This window comes from Oryctolagus cuniculus, chromosome 15 (genome assembly GCF_964237555.1).
Source record: "Oryctolagus cuniculus chromosome 15, mOryCun1.1, whole genome shotgun sequence".
NCBI classification, from domain to species: Eukaryota; Metazoa; Chordata; class Mammalia; order Lagomorpha; family Leporidae; genus Oryctolagus; species Oryctolagus cuniculus.
In genome coordinates, this window is record NC_091446.1 from 83,380,492 (window position 1) to 83,398,205 (window position 17,714).

Here is a 17,714-nt window from a genome sequence, read left to right on the forward strand (position 1 = left end):
CGCCGTGGCTCACTTGGTTAATCCTCTGCCAGTGGCACCAGCATCCCTTATGGGTACCGGGTTCTAGTCCCAGTTGCTCCTCTTCCAGTCCAGCTCTCTGCTGTGGCCCGGGCAGGCAGTGGAGGATGGCACAAGTGCTTGGGCCCCTGCATCTGCAGGGGAGACCAGGAAGAAGCACCTGGCTCCTGGCTTTGGATCGGCATAGCTCCGGCCGTGGCGTCCTTTTAGGTGGTAAACCAACTGAAGGAAGACCTTTCTCTCTCTGTCTCTATCTCTCACTATCTGTCAAATAATAATAAAAAAAAAAAATTCTAGGGGCTGTTGCTGTGGCATAGCCAGTAAAGCTGCTGCCTGTAGTGCTGGCATCCCATATGGGAGCTGGTTCATGTCCCGGCTACTCCACTTCCGATCCAGCTCTCTGCTGTAGCCTGGGAAAGTAGTAGAAGATGGCCCAAGTCCTTGGGCCCCTGCACCCTCATGGGAGACCTAGAAGAAGCTCTTGGCTCCTGGCTTCAGATCGGGCAGGCCTTGGCTAGACCAAAACCAAGAGACAGAACTCCATCTCCATCTTGTACATGGATAAACAGCAAGCTGAATATTTGAGCCATCACCTGAGTGCACATTAACAGGAAGCCGGATTGGAAGTGGAGGAGCCAGGACATGGATCAGGCACTCCAGTATGGGATGTGAGTGTCCCCAAGGGTTGTATTAACTGTTGCACCAAACACACCTGCTTCTTGGTTCTGTGTTTAATGACGATTCCTGGTCAGAGTTTCAGGAAAACACCTACATGAAGTTCTGTTGTTCAGTTCCTTAAGAGAATCCTGAAAACTGCTTAGGCATCATTGTCCTCTTACCGTGCTTGGCCTCTACTTCCAGGGTTTGTTTGGCAGGTGTGGGTTCCAAGTCTTGGTTCTGCTCCCATGATGCATTCTGTTGGAACTGCCTGGGGCTTTCCAAACATTGGCAGCACTGCTTAGATCAATTGTGAAATGTCCTTTGTTCTCAACAGGGCTTCTCTATCTTTAGGACTTGGTAAGAAAGCTGCTTTCTCACACCCTCTTGCTGACTTAATCTTCCCCAATCTATTTCCTCATTGATTTATTAGTATTAACTCAGCTGTGAGCTCACTGCCATCTTTTAATCAGTAATACACTTACAGCAGTCACGATTTTCTTTTCTTTTTTTTTTTTTTTTTTTTAAGATTCTTAAAGGGAGAGTTACAGAGAAGCAGAAGCAGAGAGAGAATCTTCCATCCACTAGTTCACTCCACAGATGGCCACAACAGCCGGAGCTGGGCCTATTCAAAGCCAGAAGCCAGGAGCTTCTTCTGGGTCTCCCACATGGGTGCAGGGGCCCAAGGACTTGGGCCATCTCCTACTGCTTTCCCAGGCCATAGCAGAGAGGCTGGATCAGAAGTGGAGCAGCTGGGACTTGAACTGGCACCCATATGGGATGCTTGACACTGAAGGCAGTGGCTTTACCCACTATGGCACAGTGCCAGCCCTATGATTTGCTTTTTAAAATTTGAGCTATAGGGGTCAGCACTGTAGCCTAGTGGATAAAGCCACCACCTGTGGCGCCAGCACCCCCTTTGGGTGCCAGTTTGATTCCTGGCTGTTACACTTCCAATCCAGCATCCTGCTAATGCTCCTGAGAAAGTAGCAGAGGATGGCCCAAGTGCTTGGGCCCCTGTGCCCACATGGAACACCCAGAAGAAACTCCTGGATCTTGGCTTTGGATCAGCCCACTCTAACCATTACACTATCTGGGAGTGAATGGAAGACCTTTCTGTCCATCTCTCCCTCTCCCTGACTGTAACTCTACCTCTCAAATGAATAAATAAAATCTTAAAAAACAAACAAACAAACTGTGGAGTGACTGAGTTGATTGATTTGAATGAATCCTTGGATTTACTTTTTGAAAAATAGTTCTGTGGTGGTCTTGAACTTCTTAGATTTTTCTGAAATGTCCAAATAAACAGACACAAACTAACAGTGTTTTGGTGTCATGGAGGTGACCTGTTGAAACCGAACTGTTAAGATACTACCATGTAGTGTAGGAGCAGCTCTGAATGTTGGCAGTTTCAGTCTGAAACTGGTCATTATAGAAATTTCTTGGGCTGGCGTTGTGGTGTAGTGAGTAAAAGCTGCCACCTGTGATTCTGCCACATGTGTACCAGTTAGAGTCCTGGCTACTGCACTTCTGATCCAGCTCCCTGCTAGTGGCTAATGAAAAAGTAGTGGAATACAGCCCAAGTAACTTGGGCTCATTCCACCCAAGTGTAAGACCCAGATGAAGCTCATGGCTTTGGCCTGGCTCAGCTCAGGCCATTGCGGCCATCTTCCAACCAACAGATGGAAGATCTGTGTGTGTGTGTGTGTGTGTGTGTGTCTGTCTGTCTGTCTCTCTCTCTCGCAACTCTGACTTTCAAATAAATAAATAAATCTTTACCAAAAAGAAAAAGACAGATAAAGTTTCCCTATTATAAACTATTGATTGTAGTAACTAGGGAAAATGGAGTAAAAGTTTGCATTGTTAAATTTATTTCTTAAAAGTCCATAAGGGAAAGAGCAACTGTTAGTGGTTAGTCCTGTTTTATAGTCGTAAAGCTCCCCAGCCAGGCCTCTCCCCAGCCCAGCACCTGGCCTTGGTGGGACAGTGGATGTCCTGGGATCCCGTGTGTTGCTTCTCTGTAGGTTTCCATGTGGTGCCCAGCTGGCCATTCCTCCTGAGGTGTCAGGTGACGCGACAGTGCTTATTACCAAAGGCTTATGGTCTCATTGTTCTAATGTAGTAGACTAAACTAAAATCTAGTAGTAAGTCACTAGAAGATGATCCATTAAGCTGCTCATTACAGCAGTGCCTATAGTTGTCCATAAAACTTCTGTGAATCATGAATGAAACTCAGATGGTTATACTACCCGTGGATTGAACTGTTTCACCAGCGAGTGAGTGTACGGACAGCATGGCTGAAAGAAGTTCTGAATCAGACCTGGACTTCGGGAAGCAGTCTTTGATGATGGACTCCCAACACTTTGTCCTTTCCCAAACACTTCATTGAGGCTAAACATGTAAGAGACCCGTATTTAAGTTTCCATTCAGGTCAATAAAACAAAGAATATAGTAAAATAAAGAATTGTACAAACACATTGCTGTAAAGGCAAGAGGACATCCCTGCAGGGGTAGAAGTACTGGCTGGCAGGCTGCTGAGAGCTCTGGACACACTTCCTCATTGGCGTTTGGGAGTGCTGCGTGTTCAGGAGCAGCCAAGCGTACAGAGTAAAGGCAGCCTGCAGGCTGGTGGTGGGGAAGGGGTACAATCAGACCCTCCCGTGGCTCGCTCCCTTTGAGGAGAGGCTTGAGGGAATGGAGTCGGCACTTCATCAGAGGGGTTCAGAAGCAATCCATTCTCTGTCCTGTACTTCTGATCAACCAGAGGAGTTTCCCCACCAGCTACAGCTCAGCCTTCCTCCACGGCTAGTATGTGAGTGGCATGTGAACCGAAGTGAGAACAGATCAGCTTAAAGGTACAAATAGGCCAGTGCCGCGGCTCACTAGGCTAATCCTCCACCTTGCGGCGCCGGCACACCAGGTTCTAGTCCTGGTCGGGGTGCCGGATTCTGTCCCGGTTGCCCCTCTTCCAGGCCAGCTCTCTGCTGTGGCCCGGGAAGGCAGTGGAGGATGGCCCAAGTGCTTTGGTCCTGCACCCCATGTGAGACCAGGAGAAGCACCTGGCTCCTGCCATTGGATCAGCGCGGTGCGCCGGCCGCAGCGTGCCAGCCGCGGCAGCCATTGGAGGGTGAACCAATGGCAAAGGAAGACCTTTCTCTCTCTCTCTCTCACTGTCCACTCTGCCTGTCAAAAAAAAAAAAAAAAAAAAAAAAAAAAAAAAAAAGGTACAAATAAGAGGCCGGCATTTGTCACTCCCATCCTGGAGCACCTAGGCTCATGTCCTGGTCGGCTTCTGACTCTAGCTTCCTGCTCATCCAGACCTCCGGGGGGCTCCAGGTGATGTCTCAAGTTGTTGGCTCCCTCCCACCCCCATGGAACACCCAGACTGAGTTCCAGGCTCCTGGCTTCAGCCTGGCCCAGCGCTGGCTGTTAAGAGCATTTGGACAGTGAGCCAGTTGATGAGAGATCTGTCTGTGTCTCTGTCTCTGTTTCTTGGCCTTTCAGATAAAATAAAAAAATAAAATAAAATGATACTAATACAGTCTTTTTTTTGGTAATAGTTTTTTACTTGGTTGGATTTAGAGCAAGAATGAGTGGATTCAGAAGATTCTTGTTTGAAGAGCCAGATTTATCCTTGGAATATTCACTTTCTGAGGTCTTAGTGTGGAAGATTATTGTATGGGTTTGCCCCGGACGGCTTATTCAGCAGAAATCTTTTTGCTGGTTTGTTCCGAGGCCCTCCTCTACAGCTTGTAGATGCCGGCTTCACCCTGTGTCTTCTGCGTCCCAATCTCTTCTTACAAAGACACCGGTGACACTGGGTTAATGTCCTCCCTCATGACCTCACTTAGGCTTAATTACTTCTCTGAAGGCTCTCGGTTCAAATCCAGCCATGTCTGAGATGCTGGCAGTCAGCACTTAACGTGAGCCTGGAGAGAGTGGGGACGTAGTTCAGCCTATAACAGAGGTGTCCCAGGGAAGTCAGTGTGGGAGCTGAAACCAGGCAGGCGTTCCTCAGAGCTGTGGTGAGAAGTCAGCGCACCTGCAGTAGAAATGGAAATCAAATTTGAGACTGAGGAACTCTAAGGGGGGAGGGGTCCGGGTTGGGGGTGGAGTTGGATCTAAGACTTTGTAGCTGAGTGTGGAGGGGTGTGAGAGGGAGGAGCCGGGCATGACTCCCTCTGCTCCAGGAGGAGGTGCTGTGAGGGAGAAGATGCGGGCTGCGTGGGGCTGGCTAACCCGCACCCGCCTTGCCCACCCTATGGACTCTGTGTGTCACACGCCATTGGCAGGCAGCTTCTGCTTGAGACCTCCACTTGAGTGTATCTTAAGACGCTTAATGCCATCTGACCTCTAGTTAACTCCAGACTCCTGTTCTTTGCCTGAAGACTTGCTAACAAAGTTCTTTCAGGCAGAAACTTCTGTTTTAATTCATTTTTGCCCAATTGTCTGGTGTGGACCACCTGGTTACATATATGCAGTACATAGTAACGTGTGCTTAGCAAGTTCTGGTTGTGGGAATTAACTTGTCAGTAGGATTCTTACGATCTGTTACTTGTTTTTTGCACATTTTATTCAGAGCTTCAAACTTCATACCTGTTTGTTTTGCTTGCAGCATGAGAAGACTTTGGGACATTCCATGAGTCACTCAAGCAACATTTCTAAGGTAGAGAACCACGGAAATGCCATATCTTAGTGCCTTGGGGTTTTTCTGTTCTTGCACAACTTGCTGTGTTTATACCATTTTCCCTTAAGGATCCAGAGTTCTTCCCCCACTGGGAAGGGATTCTATTGTTTTTTTCCCTTGGAAGAGTTTTCTTTTCTTTTTTTTAACTGTATGTATTTGTGGGGTATAGTGTGATCCTTTGACAACTATATGTGTTAAGTAGGTGATAATCAAAGTCAGTTAGCATTTCCATGTTCTTAAACATTTAAAGAAATGTTTTATTAAATGTGTAATAGTTGTACATACTTATGGAAATTGGCATGATATTTTAATAAATGTTTACAGTGTGTACCTGTCAAGTCAGGGTAATTGATGTTTCCTTTTCCTTGTTAGTTTATATTTGGAGCTTATAACTTATTAGCTTATTAAGTTATATTTATAAGCTTATTAGTTTATAAGCTTATTAGTTTATATTTCCAGGGTCTCTCTTATTAGTTCATAAGCTGTATGATAGATGATTATGAGCTGTAGTCACCCCCCTGTGCTGTGGCACACTAGAGCTTACTCCTTCTGTCTAACTGTGTTGGTTCCTAGTATCCAACCTCCCTGTATCTCCTAACTGATCCCCAACCTCCAGGCATCACTATTCTGCCTTCAGGTCAATTTTTACCATCCTCCACACAGGAGGGAACACATGGCAAATACCTGTCTGAGTCTCACTTCCCTTAGCGTGGTGTCCTCCCATTCCATCCATTTTAAAAAGCTGCAAGTGGTAGGGTTGTTTGGAAGGCTGAGTAATATTCCGCTGTGTATAATGCTGCAGCGTCTTTGTCTTCATCCGTTCATCTGTTGGACGGTTCCTTATCTCAGCTGCGAGCACAGTGCAGTGATAAACATGGCAGCATGGTGTCTTTCATACGCTGATTCATTTCCTTTGGACAGATACCCAGTAGGGGACAACTGGGTCATGTGGTAGTTCTGCTGGTGGTTGTGTGAGGAACCTGCATGCTGTTCTTGATAATGGATGCCCTCATTTGCATTCCTCCCTACAGTGTGGTAGGACTCCCTCCTCTCCACATCCTTGCTAGCATTTATTTATTTATTTTTTAATAATAGCTTTTCTGGTTGGAGTCAGATAATACCTTACTGTAGTTCTGATTTGCATTTCTCTGGTGGCTAGTGTTTTCATCAACAACTTGGCCATTTGGATTTCTTCTTTTGAGAAGTGTCTGTTTGCATCATTTGTCCATTTTAAATTGAAATTTTTGGTTATTGTGTGTTGAGTTCCTTCTGTATTCTGAATATTAATCCTTAGGCAGATGAAGAGTTGGCCAGAGGTTTCCCTTTCCTTTGGGTTGTCTTTTTATTCTGTTGGTTGTTTCCTTTGCTATGAAGAAGCTTCTTAGTTTGCTGTAGTCTCATTTGTCTGTTTTTTACTTTCCTTGTCTGTGCTTGGGGTCTTATCCGAAAAATCACTGCCTATGCCAATAGCCTGAAGTGATTCCCCTAAATTTTCTAATAGCTTCATAGCTTCAGGTCTTACGATTGGGTTGACGTCTGGGTAGGATGAGAAGTAGGGGATGAAGTTTCATTCTTGTGCACAGGGACACCCTACTTCCCCAGCCCCTTTTAGTAAGAGGCTGCCCTCTCTGTACTGCATGTTTTTGGCCCCTTTGGTTCCTCACAGATTTCTGTTACCTGCTCTGGGTCCCTACAGGATGTGTAGCAGGTAATGTTTTTCTAGTGAGGCCATTTTGAGTGTGTGATGGGTGTGACTTATGGAGAAAACTCCATTTCTTTTGAGCATCTACTCAATTAGGAAGGCAATTGACAGCAAGTAACAAACGCTGGCTGTGGTGAGGTGAAGACCTGTGGATTGTAGGGTTCTAACAAGGTTGTGGAGGGGTGGAGGGGACTAAGTTGCTTGCTCTCTCCTCTCTTGGCCACCTTATTATGTTGCCATCCTCCTGCTTGGCATGAGTCTCAGTGGGAGCTGGGCCCCCTGGCGCCTGGGCTGTGACCTTAGTAGGAATCGGGAATGATCCAAGATGGAGGAGTTCGTCAGCAGGAAGGCAGAGGCTTTCCTTGATGCTCCAACCAGCTGCCTGAGTTCTGCTTACACCCCCTTGCTGGAAGTGGCTCATGGGCCACCCCTCGCTGGAAGGCAGGCTAGGAAAGGGAGGGGCCAAGAGGCAAATACATCCACCACCCAGCAGTGGCTGCCACACCTGCACGTGGTCCCTCAGTGGCCAACCAGGAGCAGGCCAGCTGCTTGGGCGTGACCATGGTTCACTCCCACACAGCGTCCAGACTTGGTCTCTGGTAGACTACTCAGCCAGTGTGAACCTTCTCCCCACGTCTTTGTCACGCGGCCAGTGTGGCATAGATCCTGACAGGAAGATTTAAATAATGGGACAAAACTTGCCCTGCCGTCTCAGGCCTCCTCCATATGCCAAAATGAATGTGTATTATATACCATTTTAATGCGCTAACTACACAGGTGTTTTCATTAAGAGCTCTGTTTCTTTTAATCTAGTAAATCCTCTGTGATATATCTGTGATCTAATCCTATGTGTCCATTTAATTTTGCATAAAAGCAAAACTCAGGAACGCAGAGCTGGGCATTGCAGGCCAGGGATGATGTGGTCCTCAGCTCCTGATTGTCCCTTTGACTCTCGAATAAATACAAATTATATACATTATAATTAATGCTTTTTTTAAAGGACAGAGTCCTCTTAGAGAGTTAATGAATGAAGCATAATGGAGCATTTCTGTATATTCTTTAAGAACAACAGAGATTTATTTTCTTATGGTTCTGGAGGCCAGAAGTGTGAAATCAGGGGTCAGCCGGGCCATGCTCCCTCTAGAGCGTCCAGAGGAAGACCCTTCTTTGCTTCTGTCAGCCCCCAGCACGGCCAGCTGTGGCAGCGGCAGTGCAGGCTCTGCCCCAGTCCACATGAGGCAGGTTTCCTGTCGCCTTCCCTGGTGCCTGGCTGGGCCTAGGTTTCTTTCTTGTTTCAAGGCCGCTGCAGGTATGACCTTATCTGAACTGATTCCATTTGCAATGACTGTATTTCCAAATAAGATCGTTCTGACGTTCTGGGGGCTAGGGCTTCGACATGTATTTTGGGAAGCACAGTTCAGCCTATCACAGCCCCCTCCCTGTCTCTGCAACTCTCCTCACAGGCTTTGCTTTTAAAAGATTTTTTAAAAATCTTATCTCTATAAAAATATTTATTTATTTATTTGAAAGAAAGAGAAAGGGAGAGACAGAGGGAGAGAGAGAGATCTTCTATCTGTCTGCTGGTTCACTTCTCAGATAGCCTCAATGGCCTAGGCTGGGCTGGGCCAGGCCAGGGTGCAGATCCAGGAGCCAGGACCCTCATCTAGGTCTCCCACATAGGTGGCAGGGGCCCAGATCCTTGGGCCATCACCTGTTGCTTTTCCCAGGTCATTAGCAGGGAGCTAGATCAGAAGTAGAACAGCCAGGACACCAAATGGTACCTCCTGGGATGCTGGTGTTGCAGGTGGTAGCTTTACCAGCTACATCACAGCACTGGTCCTAAAAAAAAAAAAACTTAAAAAAAAAAAAACTTAAAAAAAATTTTATTAGCATGTAATACCTGTACATTTTTAAGGGGTATAGTGCAATATAGTTGTACAGCATAAGTGAATCTCCTTGCCATCCCCTTTCCTGCCGGCCCCTCCCTCCTCATCGGGAGCTGCAGCCCTGCACTCTGCTGCGGGGCACTAGAACATGTGTGGGCTTCTGTCTGCCAGTGCTTTGGTGCCACGTCGGGACACGTGAGCAAGTCCTGTGGCCAAGTCTGCATGCAGCACGCACTTTGTAGTAACAGTAATGGGCAGCCCTATTGAGCCTCAGTGACAGGTGCAGGACTTCATGAAGCTTTACAGGCTCTAACCACCAAAGGGCTCCTCAGTCACCTCCTCCTGTCTTGTTCTCAGCGTGGCGGGCTTCGCTGCACGTGTTGATGAGTGCAGAGCTGTGCCTGGCTTACCCCCACCCTTCAGAGCCAGGGAGGGAAGGTGGCCCTGGGGGTTCTCAGTAGGAGCGAGCCTTTGTGAGGCATGCTCAACACCTGATACCACTTCACACCCATCCCCTTCACACCCATCCCTTTTCTTCATCGGCACAGTCCCCGCCTCCTCAGCCCCCACTGTGGCTTCCCAATCATCTGCCTGTGATCTGCCCCCCACCCTCCAGCCCACATCACCCCACTACGTGGAGTCCCAGTGCTCTCCATTCAAGACTTGAGTGCTTATCGTTGCATTTAGAATGAAATGCAACCCTGGCCGCATGGAGCCTGTCCAGTGCAGTGTCTCTTGGTTGTCACCATCAACCTCCTTCCGGCCTGCTTGCTGTGCACAGCCATTGCCTCTCGGGCGGAGACCACCCATCCCCGTTGGCATGGGTGACTCATTCCTCACTCTGCTTTCTTCCAAGCTCTTTGCTTCCTTAGAGATGGGCTCCCTCCGCACCTCCTGGGATGTGAGTCACACCACTCCCACTCGTGGGGGCAGCATCCCTCGGTTCATGATAGTATCGCAGCACTGTTTAGAACCTCTTGTGTTTGGAAGGAGCAGAGTTGCCCTGAGAGAAGCCCTGTTTTGTTGACCAAGTACCTGGAGAGGCCGTGTGAGCTTGGGAATGGTGGGCGTGGAATGCAGCCACTGTGGCGTCGCTTGGCTGAGTCCCTAATCAGAGGCCAGCAGGGCGTCCTGGAGCCACGGTCCCAGGCCCCCCACCCCTCCCACCCTCACCCCACACATTTCCTGTGCCTCTATGTGTGTAATTGTTCTCTGAGGCACCAACACAAAACGTGATCATTGCATAGTATCTGAAATCATGTGTTTGGTCAGTTTTAGAACATGAAATTAGAACGTACCCACTTAAAACTATATATACTCTTTGGTATAGTACTTAAGCTCCTTGTGTCACACCCTGGTCCTACTGCTGCTTTTATGAGACAGCTAGGTCAATTTGGGTGCACTTAGGAGGCTGTGCTGTGGTGAGGAGGGAGGGGTGAAGGCTGGGCAAGCCCACTTCCCAGCTCTGCTGGGAGTTCTTCCTACCAAGGGACCATCACTGTGGGTGCTGGGGAGCCATGGAGTATGGGCTGGGGAGGGGTGTGCAGCAAGGCACCGAGCAGAGCCTCAGGGTGGACCCAGGAGAGGTGGGGTGACCTCCTGTCTGCCAGCACTGTGCCCTGGTACCACTGCCCCTGCCTGCAGGTGAGAGGAGTCGTCGTCTGTAACCCCAAGACAGGGAGACATTTGCGAGGATGACACAGACAGTTCCTGTCCAGCACCTGACTGCGTGCCAGATGTTGGCCTTTGAATGCTGAACCAAACAAAACAGAAGGAAGCAAGCCCCTCTCCATATGGTGGCTTGCATGGAGAGAATGCCTGGGAGGGGATCAGCAGGGGCTGAGATGGGGAATGAGGAGGGGTCCCGGGTAGAAGGCTACTCAGGGAAGGGAAGGTGGAGGAGGGAGCACTTAGAGCAGGCTGTTACAGGTGGGAAGGAGCCAGCTAGGGTGGAGCTGCGCGGCAGTGGAGAAATGGTTGTCACGGGCTTTAGGCTGTCAGAGAAAAGCAGCCTCCATCACTGTAGTGACGTCTGCAGGTGCCTGTAACCCTTGAGGCTGTGTTGCCTCTGATTGTTTAGTGAGGACTTTGGCCTAAAACCTTCTAGAGACAAACTGGAATTCAAGCCCACCCTGTCCAACTGGAATTAGCTTTATTCATTCATTTATTCTTTATTTGCGAGACAGAGAGAAAGCACTGCCATCCAATGATTCAGTCCCCAAAGGGCCACAATGACCCCTGGCTGGGGCTGGAGTCAAAAAACCGCATCCTGATCTTCGGCATGGGTGGCAGGAACCCAAGTACTTATGCCATCACCATTGCCTTCCAGCGTCCATGTAGCAGGAAGCTGGAGTCAGGAGCTACAGTGCTGGGTACTGAACCCGGCACCCAGTGAGGGACGCCGTGTCTTACTGCGGGGCTGCTCGCCTGCTCCTGGCTAGGACTTCCCCAGACACCAGGAAGCGTCCCAGGGCAGGCTGATGGCAGAAGCTGGTCTTTCTGGAGTCTCTGGCACGTCTTGAGGGCACAGAGGGCAACACCCAGACATGATGTTATTGTACCCTGGGGAAGTGTTCCCATTCAGCCGTGGGAATTGGACCTGGTCCAGGTGACACGGTTTCTTGAGCCAGCTCATGATGGGGAGCAGTTGTCTGAGGGCGAATGCCCTGGGAGCCGGGAGTAGGGGTGCCCTGCACCGGATTCAGGTTCCAGCTGCCACTGGAAGCTGCCCCCCTGCAGTAGGTATTCAGAACTCTGCCCAGGTTTGTACGGGTGCGGTGAGCATGGTGCACGTCTGGTTAGTGAAGTGTTCTTGGGGGGGCAGTCAGACTGGGCATGCTACTGAGCACTCAGAGTCACTGCTGCGCACTTGGCTGGCGGGACCGAGCATCGGCTCCTCTAGGCTTCCCAGATCTTGTACTGGCTGTTGTAGCCCTCCGACAGGAGCGAGGTACAGCTCGCCGACCCAGGTCAGCCTGCGGATGGCGACTCGCTGACCCGCATCTGCCCAGAGGGGACAGACCGCATGAGGTTGTCCAGTGCAGCGTCTGCTTCTTCCTTTCAGGAGCCAGAGGGGATGGTGACAGCTCAGGTTTCATCCTGAGCACCGAGCCCACTCTCCCCCCGCCCAGTTGGGACAGAGTGGTGCAGAGGGCAAGGTTTGCTGTGTGGCTGTCCTCTGGCAAGCTGGGCAGCTGGGTATTTGTGTATTTTCTTCTGCTGCGTGGGGACAGTGGGATTTGGGTCCGTAACTTTCGGAATTCGGTGCAGGGCCGCTGGAGGTGGGGCAGGGGAGCAAGTCTGGTGCATTTCCTAGTTTCCTGCGGCTTCCCTTGCTGCTGTTTGCCCCACAGCCTCTCACTAGGACAGGGTGGAGTTCCCAGAGGCTGAGGCGGCTCCGTTGCTGTGTTTGCAAATGTGCCAATGTTGTAAAGCTCCAGAGGTGGCAGCTCGAGGGGCCCTCAGTAATCTCATATGCGTGTGGACCCCACGTAGGCACACTGCTCTCACCAGGGTGTAGTTACTCCGGTCATTCAGCAGGTGCTCCTCGAATGCCTGCATGTGTGTGCCTGCCAGACAGAGCAGCTTCCTTGTGAATGTCCTGTTCCAGAAGCATTGTCTCACGTGCCTTGATCGATGCTGCCAGAGAAACACACAGGACGCCGGACACGGGGAGCAGAGCTTCTGAGCGTCAGTTGGGCTGGGTGGGCGGGAGCCTGGGTCCCAGCAAGGCCACGGGGCCCTGGACAAACACTAGAGAGGCCAGGGTTGTGGTGGGAGTGGGCAGGCTGAAGGGGTTTTAGGCAGGTCTCTGAACCTGCTCCCTTGTTACCTTCTAACTCATTTGAAGGTGAAGGTCACCTTCCCCGCCTCCAGATTCCCATCAGGCACATGCTTCTAGGCCCTGGGTTCGCCCTGTGCAGCTCTGTGCACCTCAGAGTCGCCGGGGCAGGAGCTGTCTTCCTCCCAGGCAAGTGGGCGGTGGAGATGTCCGTGGGACCCCAGGTTGCTCTGTAGGGGGTCATCCAAGTCATCTCCGCACAGTGGCGAGATCTTGTCCCACAGCCCTGTGGATTGCTAACCTGATTGTTAAATCATTAAACTCCTGCTCGGGGGTGTGCACGGGGGAGGGGCCCCAGGACACAGAGGACTTTGGAGTCCAAAGCCGGTGCTTTTGCCACCACCCTAAGATTCTCTTAAAGGAGCATTCTCAGCAGTGACGGTGTATTTTGATTATTTTTGAAAAACTGACCATCTGAAGGAAGTTACCATAGTGAAACCATAGTGATTGGTCAATGCCCGACAGACAACCCTTCCACCCTGTTGCTCCTAGTGGCTTTGAACCTTTCTGTGCCTGTACTTCCTGGGGCTGTGAAGCCAGCTCTGCTCAGCAATGGTTGCTTGCAGCGTAGTTAATTGTAGTCAAGTGCTGTTTGCCGGCTCCCAACTGCAGCATGGAGACTGCTTTGTCGGAGAAGCCCTGAGCAGGGGCCTGCAGCCACTCCCTCCCTGCAGCAGTGCTGTGATGGACAGGCGCCCCATTGTGCTGGGGCCGAGCCTCTAACTCTGCGGGGGCCCCGAGGAGGAGAAGTCGGTGTCGGCGCTGCTGGCCGGGCCATGCCAATGAGAGTCACGGATAGTGGCAATCATTTTGGCATGCGGTAGCTGTTGTCCTTCGTCCTCTCCCGTGAAGCCTGGATTGTGTGTGTTTTCTTTACACGGGTCAGTTTTAATTAATTGCCTTTGGGAAAGCTGGCTCTTGGCACAGCCCTTCATCCATGGCACCATGTATTTACCTGGGCAGCCACCGGAGGCCTCTCCTCTGTAATTGTAGTTCATTTTTGAAGTGGAGTTACAGCAGGGTGTTTATTTATAGAAGTCAGCGTCTGGTAATGAACCATTGGCTTTGACAGCATGACTTCTGTGCTAGGAAGGGTTTGCAGGAACGCAGTCTGGGTCTGTACAGTCAGGATCCAGGCCCCTAGTGAGATGCCTCAGTTCCTGTGGGGTGGGGCCTGCTGAGCTGGCAGGTAGGAGCAGAACCCCCCATCTCTCGGCTCCAATACCTTTGAGTAGCAGGAAGCGCAGGTGAAGGGTGGCCTGGTTAGTAGGATTTCTAGTGTGGCCTCCTACTGGTGCCCAGTGAGGGCAATGCTCCCGTGACCATGTTTTCTTGTCTGGCACAGTTGACATTGAAATAGATAATCTTGGGAATCCTATGGAATCCCACGAGTACTAAAAAGCAGAGAATTTTCCCTGGTTGGAGGCAGAAGGAGCAGTTGGAAGATTGATCTCACAAGTGGGCTTCGGGGTAGCCGGGGCCCCTGTGGGGCAGCCAGCAAGCAGTCAGCCCAAGGTGGGGTGCAAGGGCTCTCACAGCCTGACTGGGCAGGCGCGTTCTTCCCCAGGGCCCCCAGGAAGGAGAGGGACCCTGGGCTGAGAATCTTTTCAGGCCACAACTGGACCTGCCTCCCTCAGCAAGGGTGCTTCTCGCTGATGATTTGCATTTTGTGTGTCTGTTACTGGACGTCCCGAGCCTGTCCCTGCTTCCTGATGAACACTGGGATTCCTCTCTGCAGAAGTGGCCATGTGACCTCCATCTGCTCCAAGCTCATGGGCATTTAGGCTGATGCCAGCCCTTCGCAGTCACAGACAGGGCTGCACAGGTCTCTTCACGGAAGTGTGCATGGACGGAATTCCTGAAAGGACTGACAGGGGAGAGGCTGTCTCCCCGTGCCCGTGGGAAGGCCGACACTGATGCCAATGCCACGGTCTCAGGCCGGGAGAAGGTTTGCCAGCAGGCGGCCAGGGAAGGCGTCAGGAGGAGCACGCCAATGGACGGCTCCCAGGAGTCGGAGTCAGGGGCACGTGGGCAGCTCGTGTACAGACATGGTGGCGATGCCGTGTGGATCACAAGGGCCTGGAGACAGGTCAGCATAGTGCTGTCATGGCTTAGGCAGCTCTCCCGAGGAAGCAGGAGCTTAAACAGAGAAACAGAAAACCACGATTAGCTCCATTCTTACAGGTAAGGCAGGAGAAGAACGGGGGTCAGGGACGCTCCGTAGCTGATGGCATCTCATTAGTGTGAGAGAGGTCGAGCACCTTCCCCTCTTAAGAGCAGCCTGAACACCCTTTCCCGCCCGTTGTGAGCTCACTGATCTGATGGACTACGTATTGAGGTCAGTTGTAAACCTGAGCCCTGCCTGCCTCTCACCCTGTAAAACCAGGCCCTCCCGGCTTAAGGACAAACGAAGTCAGCTGCGCTGCTCCTTGTCGTGCGTTTGCCAGGGGCCCGAGACCCAGGTGCTCAAGTGGCTGTGCTGCTCGTGAATGCAGGGAAGGCCCACTGGGGATTTGCCGTGGAGAGGGGAGCGGGGCTGGGGAAGGAGTGACGTGGAAGGTGTCCTGTGCCGAGCAAGCCTGCCAGCCCTGCCCCTGCAGTCCAAGACAGGAGGGAGCGGTTTCTCTCAGGGGCGTGGGGCTTTTCTTCACTCCGTGTGTTCTTGGCAGGCTTGTTAAAATGGTTTACAACAGGGGCAGCCACCAACCAACAGGCTTGCATCCAGGAAAACCGCTTGTGTGAAAGTGCCTGTCCTTCCTGGGCAGCAGAGATGACTGGGGCTCAGGCTCTGACGGGATCCAGGGGTTGGTCCTGGCACAGCTGGTTCCGACACTCTCAGAGAGGGGATTTCTAGCAGCATTGTTGTGTAGTGAGGTTGCTGTTGCATTCCTTCCCGTGGTGGGAAAGGCTCTTAGAACCACAGAGCATTTGGGAGGCACGGTACAGGCCAAGTTTCCTGGATGTGTCGGGCTGTAGCTGCCATCAGGACCTGCTGGCTCTCCTGTGGCCTGGCCCCGTGGAGAGGAGCGCGTAGGTGGGTTGGGCAGTCAGTACAGTGGGGCACGGACTCCGGGGCTCAGGCTGCCCCACTGGGCCCTGCACCCAGCCCGCCTGCCCCAGCTGCTGGCCCTCACTTGTCCCGACTTCCTCCATGCTCAAGGCTGAGGCTCCCTTCACTCGTTGATCAGGTCAGCCCCTCAGATCCTTGTCCGTTAGCTAATAGACTTCGCTCTGTTTGAAACCTGCAGCAGGTTACGCTTTGGTGCCTGGGTGGGTCCCGGACTTGAAGACTTGGGCTGCGGAGCAGGTGACAGGAGCCTCTTGTGGGAGCTGTAGGATGTCACTGGTGTTCGTGCCGTTCCTGGAGGAGGAGTCAGCGTTTGTTGAAGCTTTAGTAACAAGAGCATTTCTGTCTGGGAGGCTGGCTGAGCTCGGACATCCTTGGGCAGGAGCACCCTGCAGAGTGTGATGAGACCGGGGAGCGTGCAGCCAGGGCATGGGCAGAGGTGGGGGATGCGCAGACTGTTCCTGTCCCGAGTAAAGGGCGCAGTGCAGACCCTCACGCTGTGCGGTGCCACTGCCCCTGCCGCTGTCTCACCAGTGTTGGCATTCCTGCCAGTGCAGCCACATCTGAGTTCTCTGAGGTGCAGCTGACACGACAATACGTGGCAACGTGGACACAGATTACCGCATGCAGGCGTGGTCAGTTACTCCCTCCATGCAGGCTTTGTCAGCTATGAGGTCTTCCCGCCTCCCTCTAGGGGCTGCCCCTCATCCCATCACAGGTGTGCAGGGTGTGAGCAGTGCCCAGGGTCAGAAGGGGAACAAGAGTTCCTTTCTCTTCAGCTTGCAGCGCGAGACCTAGCTTCTCCCAGGACGTTGACCCTGGCTGGGCGTCACTCCCCAGAAGGGACTCCTGCACCCTGCCACAGGGAAGCACGCCTGGTTACAGGAAGGGCCTGGGCTTTCTAGGTCCGCGTGGGAGGAGGTCCCTGGAAAGTGCCCTGTCTTCTGTCCTGCAGGGAGGGGCACCCTTCCATCTGTCAGCCCTGGTGACTACAGTGGCAAGGGCGGGATTGCAGCTGCCTGTCCCTTCCTCCAAGTCCAGCAGAGGCGGGGAGGGGACGACCGTCACCACCCCGCAGGGCACCATGGCCAGCCTGTGACTTCACAGTGTGTTTGGCCTTGCCCGTAGAAGCTGAAGAGTGCGGGTCACCCTCGTGAGTGAGAGGAGAACAGGAGCTTGCCGAAGGCTGTCAGCTTCAGAGTGGCCTTAGTAGCAAATGTTGGCAGTCAGAAAGCTTGTAGGAGCGGGGGGACTCAGGTCTGTTTCCCCGGTGCTTCACAGGGAGGCCCCTGGGACCAGAAGGCCCCCTGTGCTCACCTAGGGGGCGGAGGAGCTCCCAGGAGGAGGAACCTCGACGGCTTCCCTGGGCAGAGGATGCTGGAGGAGAGGGTGGCTGGAGCGGTGGGGCCTGGAGGCCACTAGGGCGGTCACAGCACGTGGCCCTTCCTGGTCCTGAGACGTCCTCCCTGTATTTCAGGAAGCATCCTGACCAGGAGTAATGGGGCGGTGGCGGCTGGGGGCAGTATTTGAGGGATGTCATTTTTTTATGTCTTCAAATAAATTAAACTTCAGGTTCTTAAGGAAAACCTACCCAATTCCATATGTGCCTTCCATTGGAAAATAACTGGGTGTTCGATGACTCAGAAGCAGGCTGCTACTAGTGGGGTGGCCCTGCGTGGTTTCAGCGTATCCCACAGCGACTTCCTGGACGAGGTTCACTGAGGCTGAGTGGCCTTTAAGATGGTATCTGGCCTCTGTACAGCTGCGCGAGGAAGACTGTGGCCCTCCTGGCTCTCCGGGCCGGTGTGTCTGCTGTGGGGGCAGCAGTTCCAGGCTCTGGCCATGCCCGTCTGGTG

At 52.0% G+C, this 17,714-nt stretch overlaps 1 protein-coding gene and 1 long non-coding RNA gene across 32 annotated transcripts in view; one reads left to right on the forward strand and one right to left on the reverse strand.

Annotated features, from left to right (window-relative positions):
* Positions 1-17,714, reverse strand: part of LOC103351327 (uncharacterized) — a 555,796-nt gene that overhangs the window by 281,796 nt on the left and 256,286 nt on the right. The gene's annotated exons all lie outside the window — the stretch shown is intronic.
* MARCHF8 (membrane associated ring-CH-type finger 8) overlaps positions 1-17,714 on the forward strand; it is a 105,692-nt gene that overhangs the window by 76,895 nt on the left and 11,083 nt on the right. For 12 of the 16 annotated variants that reach the window (XM_017348680.3, XM_008269845.4, XM_002718326.5 and 9 more), the window contains one exon: positions 5,291-5,341. The exons of 2 other annotated variants lie outside the window; for them this stretch is intronic. In XM_017348680.3, coding sequence (XP_017204169.1) covers positions 5,291-5,341 — 51 coding nt within the window. Of the gene's footprint in view, positions 1-2,948; positions 3,075-5,290; positions 5,342-10,873; positions 11,689-17,714 lie in introns of those variants that run through there. 2 more of the 16 variants (XM_051823724.2, XM_051823721.2) reach the window with 2 other exon arrangements.